Source organism: Clinocottus analis, unplaced genomic scaffold, assembly GCF_023055335.1.
Source record: "Clinocottus analis isolate CAN_PGR_092001 unplaced genomic scaffold, fCliAna1.0.p SCAF_19, whole genome shotgun sequence".
Classification (NCBI taxonomy): domain Eukaryota; kingdom Metazoa; phylum Chordata; class Actinopteri; order Perciformes; family Cottidae; genus Clinocottus; species Clinocottus analis.
The window spans coordinates 3,138,792-3,154,440 of NW_027175920.1; the positions used below are offsets into that span (position 1 = coordinate 3,138,792).

The following is a 15,649-nucleotide window of genomic DNA, read 5'->3' on the forward strand; positions in this document are numbered from 1 at the left end:
CTGTTTGGCCACAAACTCCTGAACACACGCCGCGTTGTGATGGGGACTGTGAGCGAGCTGTGTGCCTCCAGCTTCAAGGCATTTCTCTGTCCGGTGCGACCAGGGGCCCCCGCTAAAGCCACAGGTGAGTCTCGTCTTTTGTCTGTTATCTTAGAAAATAGAAATATGATACCTCTCTGAGCTTATTAATGCGTGCCGTGCGTGTTGATGAGTAAACCTTGAGTTGCATTTTTTTCCTTTAATTTTCACAATTTTGATTAAAGTGCTTTCCAAATTGTTTGGCGTTGTTGGCGTTGTGACATCTTTGCTGGTGAGGCGGCGCTTTTTGTGGGACTCTTGAACGCCGGGAGACAAACACACAGAGCAGGACTGGCACAAAGTGCGACCAGTGTTTAGTTGCCGTGGTGATTTTCTGTTAGGTTATCAAGACACATAGTGCTGTGTATATATGTGTGTGTGTGTGTGTGTGTGTGTGTGTGTGTGTGTGTGTGTGTGTGCGCGCGCGCGTCATGCTCTGGTTTTCTGACATTTCTGTGTTTATCTACACACCAGTCAGACAAACTGTGTGTGTGTGTGTGTGTGTGTGTGTGTGTGTGTGTGTGGGTGTGTGCATGTGTGTGTGTGTGTGTATGTATGTGTTTGTGTGTATGTGTGTGTCCATGCTGTGTTTCTGACATTTCTGCATTTATCTACACACAAGTCAGACAAACTGTGAGTCTGTGTGAGTATGAGTGTGAGTGAGTGTGTGTGTGTGTGTGTGTGTGTGTGTGTGTGTGTGTGTGTGTGTGTGTGTGTGTGTGTGTGTGTGTGTGCGTGTGTGTGTGATATTGGGTTTGATTTGAGAGCATGACGCACAGCCATGGTCCTCTGGTCCAGGAGCTCTCCAGTGGGCGCTCGAGTGACATCATCTCCATCGCTGCCCTCTGCTCTCCCTCTGCGTCTGTGCAGGTGCTTTCGTTCTGTATCAATGTGCTCATTCATTCTTTTCTCAATGAAAGCAGCGCGGTGATGGCACAGGTTATTTCCACGCGCTGCATAGCTTTCATGAGTTCTATATAACTGGACTTTCACTTCTATTTTCCTGTCATTTCTTCTGCTTTGTTATGTATGTGTGTTATGCCTCAAGGCCTCTACAAACATGACCAGTTTCACTGAAGCGGATTTACTCAATAAGTGTTACAGCTTCCTTTGAAAATGAATACAGTACATTTAATATCATATCATTATTACTAGTTTACTAGTTCCCATTATATTATTTTATTAATTTTGTTGTTTTTATTCCTCTTTCCATTTTTTATTCATGAATTTTCCCTTTTTGCATACGCAGACAGCCATTCACAAAACAAATGTTTTTATTGTATCATATATTATCGATTTCTCCCTTAAACATGTAATTACTCAAAAGTTGGATCATTTTCTCACTTGTCTTGCAAATCATTTTGTTTTAACTTGTCTAGCTGTCTAAGCGATTTGTGTCTCCGCCTCAAATTAAAAATATCTTTCCATAAACAGCATCTACATCTGGATAATCCACAGACCTCGCTGTCAACTGGTTTCATTTGAACTTCTTTTACCAAAGGAATACTCTCTGCCTTGTATTTGGGTGAGCTGACCCTTTAAACGGCTACATCCCTGCCCGTCCTCATATCCTGTTTTTGGTGTGTCCAAACTCTGAATAAAGCACTGATTCAAGCGCACAGCTGCAATCCTTTCTTCGATCCTTCCCTACATCCTCTCCTCTCCCTTCCTTTTTCCCTCACACATAGGCCACCGATCGTCTGATATCAACGTCTTTGCACTCATTTATATTAATATGTCTTTTTCTGCAGGCGGGGGTATATTAATGCAATGTTTTTTTTAAATTTTGTACTCGTTGAGTCGTGTTTCCTCTTCCTGCTTTTGATGAATTCCATTCACTACTTTGGACCGAGCAGGGTGGAGTGCTATACTGTACAACTTTAATAAAGTGGAGCATTTACACATATCCTCAGGGGTAAATACATTCAATTGGCTGTTTTGAGCATGGGGCTACAGATAGAGATACACACTATACACATCTAAAAACACAGAGATTCGAGGATGCAAATACACTTCTCCTTTTCTCTCTACATACATAAAGGAAACTGATTCTGCCAGAGAACAAAAATAGATGAAATGCAAAGCATGACAAGCTTTCAAAATACTAAATCAAAATAACAAGATATGCTTCTGCTATTATCACTCATTGTATCTCATGATTATAAAAAAGTATAATTTCTGATGTATTATGTCATGATTACATTATGATTATTATCTTCAAATGCCACACCAAACTTCACTTTTCTTTAATTACTTGTCTTCTCTGTATTTTATATCTAACACATTTTAGATAGATAGATAGATAGATAGATAGATAGATAGATAGATAGATAGATAGATAGATAGATAGATAGATAGATAGATAGATAGATAGATGTCAGTATCTGCTCTCTGATTGGCTGCTGCCTCTGAAGCCGCGCCTACGTCACTCTGCCCCAACACCGGCCTGTCTCCAGTCCACAGTTGTCATTAACTGCCAGTCTAACGGTATCTGACTGAGGAAACAGACACGTTTCGAGCTATAAAGTTATTTTAAAGTGAAGCATTGAGCGTCGTTCGTTAAACCAGCGTCGACCAACGTCGCAGATATGGTTTTAAAGTCGGAAGACGGAGTTGGTAAGTTAACCCGCTTTAGTTAACGTAAGCTAGCTAACCAGTTTAGCCAACCAGCTAATGAAACGTTATTTAACGTTGTGTAGTCGAAGTGTGCACGTCACATCACGTATTGCCCGAATACCTCCTGGGTTTACACTTATATGTTTTGGCGTTTAGTTTCCAATCAACAGAGCAAACGCAACTTGTCCTCAACCGACTGATTTGTTAACTTTAATGCTCTTTGGTAGTCTTAACAAAACTGGTACAACGGATCCATTATTATTCATCTAGAATAGATTGAGGCCAGAGCTCATGGGGGGTTGTGCTTATTGTGCAGCGCTTTATAATCCATGTGTCTATAAATACAATCAATGCACCCATTTATCGGTTGGAAGTTAGTTGGCTTCCCTGCCTGTGTCCAAAATGGGCAGAGAAGTACTTCTCTGCCCATTTTGGACACTGGCAGGGAAATGATGTTGTGGAGAAGCATACAAAGGGAACATAACTTGGATTATAAATGAGTTTCCTCACAGCTACACCAGTGTTTCCTCTGGCAATTTGAGCCACTCTTACAGGATGTGCTTTGTGGGGAGATATCCTATTCCGTCGTGTGGGGGGAAACCTGTCCAAACAGATTACAAAATGTGATTTAAAGATGTTTCACTGTGTCGCGGATGGACAAGTCATCAAAATAGACTACCAATAACATGAATTGTTTCAGTAGCTACCGTCAACACTTCCACCAGTACAAGAAGTTTTTCATAGCGACTTGACAAAGTGACTGGTACCTTATTGTTTAAGCATTATACTACTGATGGACTATTTAGCTTTTTCTTACCTGATGGATAATTCACTTTTAAAAAACGTTACCACAAGAGCAGCTCGAATTGTCCTCACTTCCTCTCTCTGCCACTTATAAAAATGTTTTTTTCATTTTCCCGCGTTGAGGCTCAGGCTGTTCTCCCCCGCTGCTTGGATTTGTCTCTACATCCTTACTGGACTTTTGAGCCTAAAGGCTGTGTGAATGCAAATCAGTCACCAGGGAGTTTACCATAACCACAGGATTATGGCACTATGTTTAACTTCTTAGCCTTGGGGCCAGGGAACATTGAAATGCACAATTATTGCCTTGTGAACACTGAAATGGACATTTTTTGTGCCGTGTGAACTGGAACGCAGATCATTTCCTAGTCTTTGCCTCGGGTCCTGGGTCAGCTGCGGTCCTGTGGGTGCAACAATGAGACAAACCAATGAGGGAGTTGTTGTTGGTGTGTTCTATGAGCAACCACATGTGATAAGCAGAAGATAATGAAGTATTTAATTCTACAAGAACAGAAAGCTCTTGTTTGGTAATTTGTTGTTTATCACTTTTTGTAAGTTGCTGCTGTTGAGGAGACGTGCGTCATGTCTGCGCCTCCTGCGAAACTGTGACTCCCTACCTTCTTTCTCTCTGGGACACCAGTGTCCACGTGGGGGAGCCTGTGTTTGATACGGTGTGAAGGAGGGAGGAGTCAAGATGCACAGGAGGAGGTGGGGGAGAGAGATGGGAGTTCAAGGGTTTGCCCCTCGCTCACACATACACACACACACACATACACACATACACACACACACACACACACACACACACACACACACACACACACACACACACACACACACACACTCGAAACACACTTGTCCTCTTCTTCATTTAGCTGCAGGCTTGCTCTCCTCCTTTCCCCTACGCTGGAATGAGACCCTGAGGATTAAGAAGTAGGGAGGCTGGACGAGAGAACCACAGGATTGGGATTGGGATCATTGGAGGGCTCGGGCAGGACTGGATTATTTTTGGAGATACCAGATTGGACTGCAGTCTGTCTACATTATTCACAGGCTGTTTTCTACTGTGAATAGTGACTCAGTTGGACTTGTAGACTTTATAGAACAAACTGGAGTGGGAATCAAACCTTTTTTTCAGCTGCACTGGGGGTACTCGGACCATTGGGACGTGTGGTGAAGCTACTCTGCAGAAGATAGACGCTTTCTCTGGTATGAACCTCAGGATTATGACAGAAATGTGTAGGCGTTCAGTGCGTCATCATAACTTCTGCATCAGAGCTATTTTGAAGCGACTTATCTGAATGAGTTTGTGCGTGCGTGCGTGTGTGTTGTCACGTCTTCCTTTGAAAATTCCGACATCTGGAAACCCAGACAGAACAAATGCGTCGTTTAAGTTTTTTTCATGTCATTGTGTCTTCAGAGGATGTAATGTGTTGCATAACTTACAAACAATAGGGTGGAAGAAGAAGGAAAGAGAGTGAACTTTAGTCCTGAATGTGTCGGTTGTCCATAGCAGTTGGTCATCAGCAGCTTTGCTACTGCAAGGTGTCCCATTACTTGCCAACACAAACACACACTCTATGACCTCCAGACTATGCAGAGCAGCTGGTTGAACACGCATGTTGTTATTTACGCCGGAATTGGTGTGTTTATTTGTTTGAGGGGAGGATGAATGATATGACAGTGTTTCATGAGTCTTATTTCCTCCTCTCTGAATTAAAAGCCAGAGGGAGGAAGTGAGTGTGAATGTCAGTTTCACTGCCTCTCCGCTCACAATGCTGCGTTATTCTCGTCCTCAGGTTTATAATAAGAGCTGTTCCGGCCTACTTAAACCTCTCTCTGTGGACCAGGGTTATGTGTATATGATGAGCGAGTGCGTCACTGTCTGTGTGTTTCCAGTATGTAAATAATATCACTATCTAAGGCTGTGGCTGTGGCTCCTACTTGATTTGCATTGAACACAGCCCGAGGTGTCTGTCTTCATGTCATAAGATGGATTTTAAATGTTTACGTTCAATATTAATTAGCCGATACAATTATCAGGTTTTTATGTGTATGTGTACTGTACAACTGAAACTTGGTGTTAATTTATTGACAACAAGTTGATAGATTGTTTATCTGCAACAAAACAAAGGAAAAACAAACATTTTGTCAACTTGGCCTCTCGAGAAGCCGACCTTGAGGTAGGACTTATTTTGTCCAACATGAATCTTTAAGTGACAAAATGATATAATGCTAAAATTCAGTTTGTGAAGTTGTAAAACAAAGTTTCTTGCAGTTATGTTTTCAATGGTTAAAAATTGAAGGTCATTTGAAGGCCCTATAAAAATATTTTTAATGGACAGATTTACTTTTTCGAATTGTCATTACTAAAATCATTGTAACGTGTTCTGAAATATTGGATAACGGTGAATAGTTGCTCCTCTGTTGCTCCAGACGTTGACACGGTTGGACTGGATGGCTCAGCGTGACTCCTGTAATGAGGCCGACAAACAGCAGCAGCAGCACAGCTCAACATGTCCTCTGTCGCTCCTTGTTATTCAGCATAATTTGTACCTTTTTCCTTCACCTTTTGTCCCTCGTTGGAGTCTTTTTTAAAGAGTAGCCATAGCAGAAGCTTTGTTCGGCACCCAGTGGAGAGGAACAGCAGTTACAGTTGATGCATAATGTCGAACTACACAACTGCATGCTGCGTTCCCTCTTTCATTACTGGAATGTAATCTTCCTCTTTCCTTTTTTTACTTCTTGCTGAAGGTTTCTTAAGAAAAACCACAAGTCTGTGACTAACTGAGCCACGTTTCCCTCATCACCTTATCGTTCCTCTGCAGATATCGTGCGTGTCAGTGGACTCGGGAACTTCTGCTCTATCAGAGTGTACACTTGTTCAGGCAGTTATGGGTGTGTATTAAATATTAGGCGGCATGCACATTTGAGCTTAACAAATATAGTAAGATGTCCAATCTAATTAACGCTTTTTAAACCATGTTTCTTCTATTTATAATATGTCTAAACCTGCCTGAACTGAGCTAAATTCTGTTGTGTCGCCAATGTCAATATGAGAGAGCAGACTTTTGCAGAGTGCACGATGGCAAACACCTTTTATGTGTTGCATTCTTTGCAATAAACATTTGTAAATTGTGAATGTTTGGTCCTAGTTTCAGGAGATAAAATCACTCTTACCATGTAGATTTAGTAGTTTTCTGTCAGCCTTCTGCTACTACTACAGATTATCATTAATCTAACAATACTAACTACAAGAGAAACATAATTTTCAGCAAAAGAAAAGCTCAAATATATGAAAACTGTCACATTTTGACACAATTATTCACGTTTGGGCTTCACGATACTTGGTCCAAAAGCCGTCTGAGTGACACAATTTTAGATGTTATTATTTCCTCTTCCGTACTTGGTTGTTTGCTTCAATGTCATGACCAGAAGTCGTCACATTTTAGCGTATTAGTGTGTGTCTGTGTGTACACGTGTGTATAAAACAAAGTTTTTAAAATGTATTTTCCACTTTGGGGTTTGGATGCTGAGGGTAATTTGATGGATCAAAGAATGTGTTACCATAGTGACTCAGAGCTGTGTGTGTGTGTGTGTGTGTGTCCAGTACATATTGCCTATTGTGTCTGTGGGTATATTTGATTGTTGTATTTGAGTGCTGCATGTCTCTCTCTCCTCAGTGCCTGATGACCTCAGTCCAGAGGAGAGACAGGAGCTGGAAAGCATCCGCCGCAGAAAACAGGAGCTACTGCATGACATACAAGTAATAAGACACACTCGTCTCCCTTTCACCTTTAATTTATTTAATCCGTTTGTTAAACCTTCATCTGAAGTTCCAGATTCTTGGCAACGTTTTTGTTTTCTGTCCTCAGTTATTACTGCTTGGACAAAATGCAGCTGTGAACGGGGAGTTTGTTTTGTTCCCGGCTGTAAAACCCTTCGGCGGTCTGGACTGTTGCAAATTTATTTCTCTTTAACGGTTCTTTTTAATTTTATTTTTTTATTTTTTTTATTTTTAGCTTTCACAGTTTTTACAATGCAAGTGATGGTAAAATCCACAGACCTCCTTCTGTGCAAAAGTACATGGGACAATAATAATAGGTTTCAGCAGTCTGAAGGAGACAAATCAAATGGGTGTTGTTCAAAGTTTGTGTTTTTTTTTAGAGGGAAATTCCCTTCTTTCTGTTTGTGGACAGCGTTGCTCTGTTGAGCTGCAGTGGAAACAAAGGAACAGGGAATTGTGTACCAAAAACACTAATTTTGGAAGATATCCACTTGGATGATCAACTTCAGCTAAAGGTTTTAACACATTTGGGCACGAGGACTGTGAATGATGTGTTTTAATGACGACTGTTTTGAGGCATACCTAAAAAAAAAGTTGTAAATCTTTTAACCATTTTATTTACTTCAGATAATTGCAGAATCGTACAATGCATTGTTTGTATCTCTTTGTCTGAACATCGCATTGTTCAGGAAGTCCTTTCTTCTCTCTGTGTCCTTGAGTAGGTTTGTACCTCCATGTCTAGACCTTTTTTGTGTGTGTGTTTGGAGGGGGGTGTTCAGGCGTATGACCACTAGAGCGTTACTGTACGCATTCAAGACAGATGATCCTCTTTGTGTGGTGTGCTAGTGTGCGAGGGGGGTGGACCTTGTGTACATGTGTATGCGTGTACATGTGTATGCGTGTCCTCCAGCTCTCTCTGCCTGGAGGGACAGTTTGACCCCCTGCCTCAGTGCCCTTCAACCTCAAATAAATTAGCGGGGTTGTCTGTGTGAGCCTTTTATCTGGACAAATGTGTTTTGCCAGATTAGGGGGGGATAGCTGGCCTTATCCTCATGAACAAAAATTGTAGTTAAAGAAATTCTGAAAGTTGAATCAAAGAACCCTTAATAACCTTTTACTCGGCCTCATATTATGTATGTTTGTTGATGACTGAGTTTAGGGCTGCAACTAATGCTTACAGATGAGCCAGTTTGGCAATACAGGAAAATTAAATGTCAACTTTTTTGGTAGTTTATTAGTAATTGTTCATTAATTTCTCAAGTTCAAAATCTCCCAAATCCCAGAGTTACAGTTTGTAAATCGTTTTATGTGATATAAACTAAACATTTTGGGGTTTTGGACTGTTGGCAGAGCAGTTTATGACATCAACATGAGCACTTTGTTTTTGATAACATTTCATAGATAGCCATCTAATCAATTGGTCGACTCACTAGTGCAGTTAATGTGGAGTATAATTAGTATTTTTTTTCTCTTTTTGTTTTTACTCAGCGAGGAGCAAACAAAACCCTTGCAGCAAGAGGAAAAATGAGTCAGGACATGGTTGATGAATGTCACAGAGCAGTGAGAAAATATGTGGTGAAAGCTCTTTCAACACACAAGACTGGTGTTACTGCGGTAAATAAAGATATAAGAGGAACTTATACATTTTAATTAATTCGTACCAAACAAAAAGATTCAATAAAGGATTTATAACAGGAGTCAGATTTGGTTAAAATTCTATCGAGCCCCTTCATTAGTCTTCGGTCAGCAAGGTGAGCGTCTAAAACACACACACAAAGACAAACACGCACACATACACAGACACACACGCGCACACACACACACACACACACACACACACACACACACACACACACACACACACACACACACACACACACACACACACACACACACACACACACAGCCACAGGGCTGCAACACTGTGCGACTAGATTGATGGAGTTTATTACCGGGGTCGACTCTCGCTCGGCGCTTCTCTCCTCTAAGCCCGCCTTGTGTTGCTCTGGGTAATGATCCATGAAATTTTCCAGTAATGGAGATGAAGGATGCTGTTCGTTTTTATAAGGGGGTGTAACCATAGAAACACACATGCCAAGTGAAGATATTCACCTCGTTTACCTGGTTTTCACACACATATCACACACCCACTGAGACTTGTAGATGGTTGTAGCTCTAATCTGAGACACTGACCTCGTCTGCTTTTTTTTTTTGTCTTTCTCTTTTCTATAATTATCTCAATTCATTATCTTTTCTGCTGGGCTCAGTGTTTCTCCATCTGTTGCTCTCCTCTCCTCTTTCCTCCCATAACCTCTGAGCTCTCTGGAGCAGCTCCGCTAAGCCGGTCCAAGTCTTTGATCCGGCATATTCCCGTCTCCCTACTTGTGTGCCACTCAAGTAGCCCGGGGTGGAGGGTGTCAGGGAGATGGGGGGGGGGGGCGTCTGATGAATCTGGGTCAACACAGGGGAGAGGAGGAGCTGGGAGACGCAAACAGAGGAAGGGTGGTCGGCTCTGACCCCAGAACAGGTGCTCCAGCTCCCAGAGAGGGCTTTCTGCAGAGGGTGGCTCCTCCACAAAACTCCTACCGAGAGGAAGAATGAGTCGGTCCGTGAGAGAGTGAAGCATGTGTGTACTTTTAGCCCTTTTCTTTCTGGGTCATTTCTTCCGTAAGAAGCGCTTGTCTGGATGCGTTGGTCAGCGAGATGCAACTGGAACAGACAATCATGTGAAAAGCATTTTACTGCCGTGAGCCAAATTACCTCACACATCACATACATGCATCACATGTATGTACCGTTTGTTTTCTGGTTCCTGATTCATCTCTTGCCTCCTCTCTCTCTCTCTCTGTCTGTCTGTCTGCTGTCAGAGGCTGAAGGATGAGATAGCAGAGGTGACCAATGAGATTGAACACCTGGGCCTGACTGAAGAGAGGTAAAGTATCTCTCAACCATTTCTCTGTGTGTGCGTGGGCAGCTGTGGGCCACTCAGGATTTGTTTTAGTGGAAGTGCATTCATGGGGAAAAACAGAACAATCTGCTTTACACTCATGAAAGAGTTCAATGCTTTGTGAGATTTAAGGGTGCAACTAAGGATTGTTGACATTATTGATACATCTGTTGAATATTTTGCCCAATGATAGTTTAAATCCATAAAAAGGACCCCAGAGCCCAATGTGAAGTCTTTACATTGCTTATTTTGTCTGAGCAACAGTTCAGAACCAAACAATTTTCATTGGTAAATATAATATATAAATATAAAAAAAACACAAGGTCCACTTCCCTGGCTATTCTGGGAGCTTTCTACTGTATTGAAAGCTTTTCCTTCTTCTTCAAAGAGCCCCTAAGGTTGAGAATGGATCTCCACTCAAAGATATTCAGTTTGCTTTGAAGAAAAACAGAGAAAAACAACAACGCCTCACAGCTGAAACTAGTGGATGTTTGGCCTTTTTTCTTGATTAATAAATTAAATGATTAGTCGGTTGTTGTTTTTTTGCCTTTTTTGCAGAACCATGAATTCAGTTTCTGTTCTTTTTTAATTGGTTTTAGGAAAAGCATGCAGAGGAATAAACAGATGGCCATGGGCCGAAAGAAGTTCAACATGGACCCCAAGAAGGTGAGAACAAATGAGGCGCTTCCTTTTGTGTAGGGCTGCAACTAATCAATATTTTCTTGTCGATTTAAAGTCCGGATTATTTATCACTTCATCGATTGATCGATCAATCTACAAAACCTCTGGAAAATGTCTTTAAATGTCTTGTTTGGTCTGAAACGCAGTCCCGATTGATGCTCCTGATTGTTGGCGGTCGCAGGTCTAGATTAGTGTTAAGAGTTTAGTGAAACTGTCTTAGACCTTTTTCTAATTTAAAATAACAACTGCTGCATACGATCACTTGGTGCTTTTACCCCTTTGGACAATAAAACAATGATCTACTTGTTGTTCAGATCTTTTTAAGAAGTTAATATTTGGTGAATTTGTAATTTTAGTGAATGATGTTCAGAGTTCTGATTTTCTCCGTCAGGGGATTCGCTTCTTGATTGACAGCTCCCTGCTGAAGAACACCAGCGACGACATCGCCCAGTTCCTCTACAAGGGCGAGGGGCTCAATAAGACCGCTATCGGCGACTACTTAGGGGAGAGGTAAGTGACACTAATGACGTTCGCTCTGACGGGTCATTGTTCAGAGCAGACATTCTTTTGATTTGTCATAGCAGGAAAAGCACAGGTGTTCCTAATAATTCCTTCTGTAGAGCTGCAGGAATGAGTCTGAAAACCTGGGAATTAATTAGCATTTTTGCACTTTATACTAGTGTATGCTACATTATGCTAACCTTAACCCTTTGATAACAGAGCTGCATTCAGTTCCTGATCCTGTTGTCTTTCTGTTTACTCCCTGTGTTTGTGTGTTTGTGTGTGATGTGCATGTCCATGTGTGCAGAGATGACTTCAACATCGAGGTCCTGCACGCCTTCCTGGAGTTACACGAGTTTACAGACTTGAACCTGGTTCAGGCTCTCAGGCAGTTCCTGTGGAGCTTCCGGCTGCCCGGCGAGGCTCAAAAGATCGACCGCATGATGGAGGCGTTCGCCCTGCGATACTGTCGCTGCAACCCCGGAGTGTTTCAAAACACAGGTACATGCAGTTCAAAAAACGTACAATTCTACTTTCACAGTTTTTCGTAATTCTCCTTTTTGAGGAAAACACATAAGTAAAGATACTGAATTTATTTCAGGAGTCAGCGATAAAACTATTATTTCCCCCAAAAACATCCTTTTCTTCTGGACATATACTGTCTGAAAATGTTCAAACTCAATCACAAAAACACATTGCAGATAAACGTCATTATGTGTAAATAATGTTCATTGCACATTTCTGTCTTGTCCTCGTATCCACCTTATGTCACACATGTAAATGACTGAAATCAGCTAATACTAGTACAGAGACACATAATGATTAAAGGTTTCGTGATCAAGTCCTGAAAAAGCACACACACACACTCTTTGTCTTCTTCTACAGATACCTGCTATGTGTTGTCGTTCGCTGTGATCATGTTGAACACGAGTCTACACAACCCTAACGTGAAGGACAAACCCTCCGTTCAGAGATTCACGGCGATGAACAGAGGCATCAATGATGGGGGAGACCTGCCGGAGGAGCTACTCAGAGTGAGACGCGTTTATTTCCCTCAAGCCTTCCCCTCTGTGGTATATTTGGACAGTACAAAGTGTACTTGTACTACAAAAACACAGTGGTTTTACTTGCTTTGATGATTTGTGCGACATACACACACACACACACACACACACACACACACACACACACACTACGTTTACAGTTGTTAAAAATCTGATGTCGAATAAAAAGTCTAAAGTTAGTCAAACAGCTTGATGACCAATTTAACACAACAAATGTTCTATAAAAAGTAGCTTTATCTTTATTTAAGATCTGTATTTAAATAACAATATCAACGTATCTGCATTAAAAGAGACATATTTAAAAGTAAAGGTGTGTCCGCATCACTATTGTTGCAGCTATTAAAGGAGAAGGTACTGATCCTGTGTACTGCTGAGAGACTTAACCCTTAAAATCACAATTATTAACTGATTACGTCGAGTGAGTGAAAAGTAAGTGGAGTGAAAAGTACAATATTTGCCCCTGAAATGTAGTGGTTCTTCTCTTTGAAGATACTCAAAGTAAATGTCTCCTCCTCTATGTAGAACCTGTACGACAGCATCAAGAACGAACCCTTCAAGATCCCAGAGGACGATGGGAACGACCTCACACACACCTTCTTCAACCCCGACAGAGAAGGATGGCTGCTGAAACTCGGTATGTGCAGCCATGTGACGCAAAAGTCAACGAGCAGAAATAGTAATGCAACTGTTGTATATTTGCCTCTAGCTTTCTGGAGTTGAAATAAAGGATTTGAGGAACTTAGGCCTAAGATATTTCATTGCAAAAACAAGTGTTCCATTTATATTTTAGTTTTAATGCATTTCATTTCACTCATTCAGAATTATTCACTGTGAGCTGGAAGGCCCTCTAGTGGACTAGATGTGTAACTGCACCTTCAACATGGAGTTGCATCATTGTCAAATTATTTTGTTGACATTCTTCTTGTTTGTTTGTGTTTCATGGGTTTTGACTCCAGGAGGTATGTACCCTTAAGCCCCGCAGCATTAATGTCCGCTTTGCTCCCCCCCCCCCTGCCTTTCCACTCCCACTGGCTGTGTGCATTCGCCCCTCGCATCACAATTTGCTTTCGATTGAAGACGGATCATCCCCCTGAGCTTGTCTGCTGTTCAGACCTGATGTGAAAACACTTAAAGTAGTTTCACATTTTTTGTTCTAACTGCTGGCAACCCGACCCCCGTTTTAACCTTTTTTGCTTTCATCGTAGCGATCAGAAGGCTGATCTATAACCCGCTGATGTGTGCAGTCAGTGTGCTTCTGTCGTCAAATGAAGTCCGGCTTTCTGCTCCAACAACTTACGCTTCGTTTCCTTAATGAAGTCGTAGCTCACCTGGAGTCTCTCCTCAGGTGGACGAGTGAAGACCTGGAAGAGACGCTGGTTCATCCTCACAGATAACTGCCTCTACTACTTTGAATACACAACTGTAAGTAATAAGAGATGTCTCATAAATAATGTATGTTGCCTCGAGTAAGTACTTTGATTTATTGTCTCTCTCTGCTGTTTTCAAGGACAAAGAACCCAGAGGAATTATTCCACTGGAAAATCTGAATATCAGAGAGGTCGATGACTCCAAGAAACCGGTAAACTCTTTATTCCCTTTTCTCTTTCGGCCACATCCTGTTATGTACTTTCTCTTGTCGTGTGAGAAAAGAGTGATGGAAATGGCAGATCTTCAGAAAATAATACTTTCATGAAACTGTATGCAGAGATGCAGAAAGAGATGCCGACTGGATGCAACGAAATACAGTTAAATAAAACTAAATTAATCAGTAGTTTGTTGATGTCTTTTAATGTCACCTCAACCTGCATTACATCCTGATATCATTTATGTATCTTTCATCTATTGTACTTGGATATCCGTTAGTTTTTTTATTAAAGAACTACAGAATCAATCATTTGTTTTCCTCTTTAAAACGACAGTTCACAAGCAGCATTTCACCAACAATTGTTTAAATATTTCATGTCCGAAATTTATTTATTCCTCATTCGTGTTCTAGCACTTTTCAGTCGTTTCCTGTGAATCTCTTGACGAGTGTCGTCGGTGTTGCTCCCTCACAGAACTGCTTCGAGCTCTTCATCTCGGCCCACAAAGATCAGGTGATCAAAGCCTGCAAGACGGAGGCGGATGGGCGCGTCGTCGAGGGAAACCACACTTTTTACAGAATCTCCGCCCCGACCGCCGAGGAGAAGGACGAATGGATCGACAGCATCAAGTGAGCCTCCATTTTAAACTCCCTGCTACAGGGGATCAGTAGGAAAACTCGTGTCTAACCCTCCTTCCTCCTCCTCCACCTGCAGAGCCGCCATCAGCAAAGACCCGTTCTACGAGATGCTGGCCGCTCGCAAGAAGAAGGTGTCGTCTCTGAAAAGCCTGTAGAGCCGCTGAGGATTACATCACGGGAAAGGTTTGATTGACTGGACGTGGAACCGGTTCTCCCGCTGTGAGGCGTGGACCTGACGGAGGATTCAGCTCTTAAAGAAGCTCTTCCTTTGTCTCATTTTGAAGCAATACCGACAGCTCCTTCTCTGCACGTTTGCCTTTCTGTTTTAAAGTTTAATTGCCCGCCTAAAGATGAAATGATTCAGTCGCAGACCTCTTTATTTTTGAACGCTCTACTTCTGAAGCTGCGCCCTCTGGTTAGCACTCCCACTCCTCTCACAGTCGGCGGTCTGATTCCTCCTCAGATCCTCTTCATACATGCTGTGATGAGCTCTGCAGCTCCTTAAACAGGAGATGTTTTCAGTCAGAATTTATTTTATTCGTGGTTGAACACGAAGGTGACATTTGATAAAAACCTTTCTACACCTTTTTTTTTGAAAGACCGTTTACATAACAGGAGGATGACGGGAACTGCTGATGAATGAATCTCATCGTACATTCATATGATTCAGAAAACAATGAAAACATCAACTGGAAAACCAATTTCATCTCCTCATCCTGGACGCTGGACTTTATTGTTGTATTGTCTGATTTAAAAGCTCTTTTCTAAGCCTGTTTTCTTACTGCTGTTGGTCTTTCGTCAAAGCACTGTTAATGAAAATGAAGGTCATGCATAAATACCTAAATATTTATTTATCCAGATTTCTTGTAATTTATTGTTTTGAGTTTTGTCTCATTAAAAGTTTGCAAACCAACATTTAACTCTGAAATAAAAAGTCAGTGACGAACAAACCA

At 41.6% G+C, this 15,649-nt stretch overlaps 1 protein-coding gene across 4 annotated transcripts; it reads left to right on the forward strand.

Moving 5' to 3' along the window:
• Positions 1 to 15,646, forward strand: LOC137789236 (cytohesin-1-like). Of its 4 annotated transcripts, none has more exons than XM_068582582.1 (12): positions 1 to 124; positions 7,179 to 7,261; positions 10,150 to 10,214; positions 10,829 to 10,895; positions 11,302 to 11,420; positions 11,719 to 11,912; positions 12,297 to 12,445; positions 12,998 to 13,109; positions 13,821 to 13,897; positions 13,983 to 14,054; positions 14,533 to 14,687; positions 14,773 to 15,646. In XM_068582582.1, exons 1-12 carry the CDS (start codon positions 40 to 42, stop codon positions 14,849 to 14,851), a joined length of 1,257 nt encoding a protein of 418 aa, XP_068438683.1. In that variant the 5' UTR covers positions 1 to 39; the 3' UTR covers positions 14,852 to 15,646. The 4 variants fall into 4 exon arrangements, with proteins under 4 accessions (XP_068438683.1, XP_068438684.1, XP_068438686.1 ...); XM_068582583.1 differs by lacking the exon at positions 1 to 124 and adding an exon at positions 2,529 to 2,694; XM_068582585.1 differs by lacking the exon at positions 1 to 124 and adding an exon at positions 4,632 to 4,704 and having other exon boundaries at positions 12,998 to 13,110; positions 13,819 to 13,897.
• Positions 15,647 to 15,649: the final 3 nt, after the last annotated feature.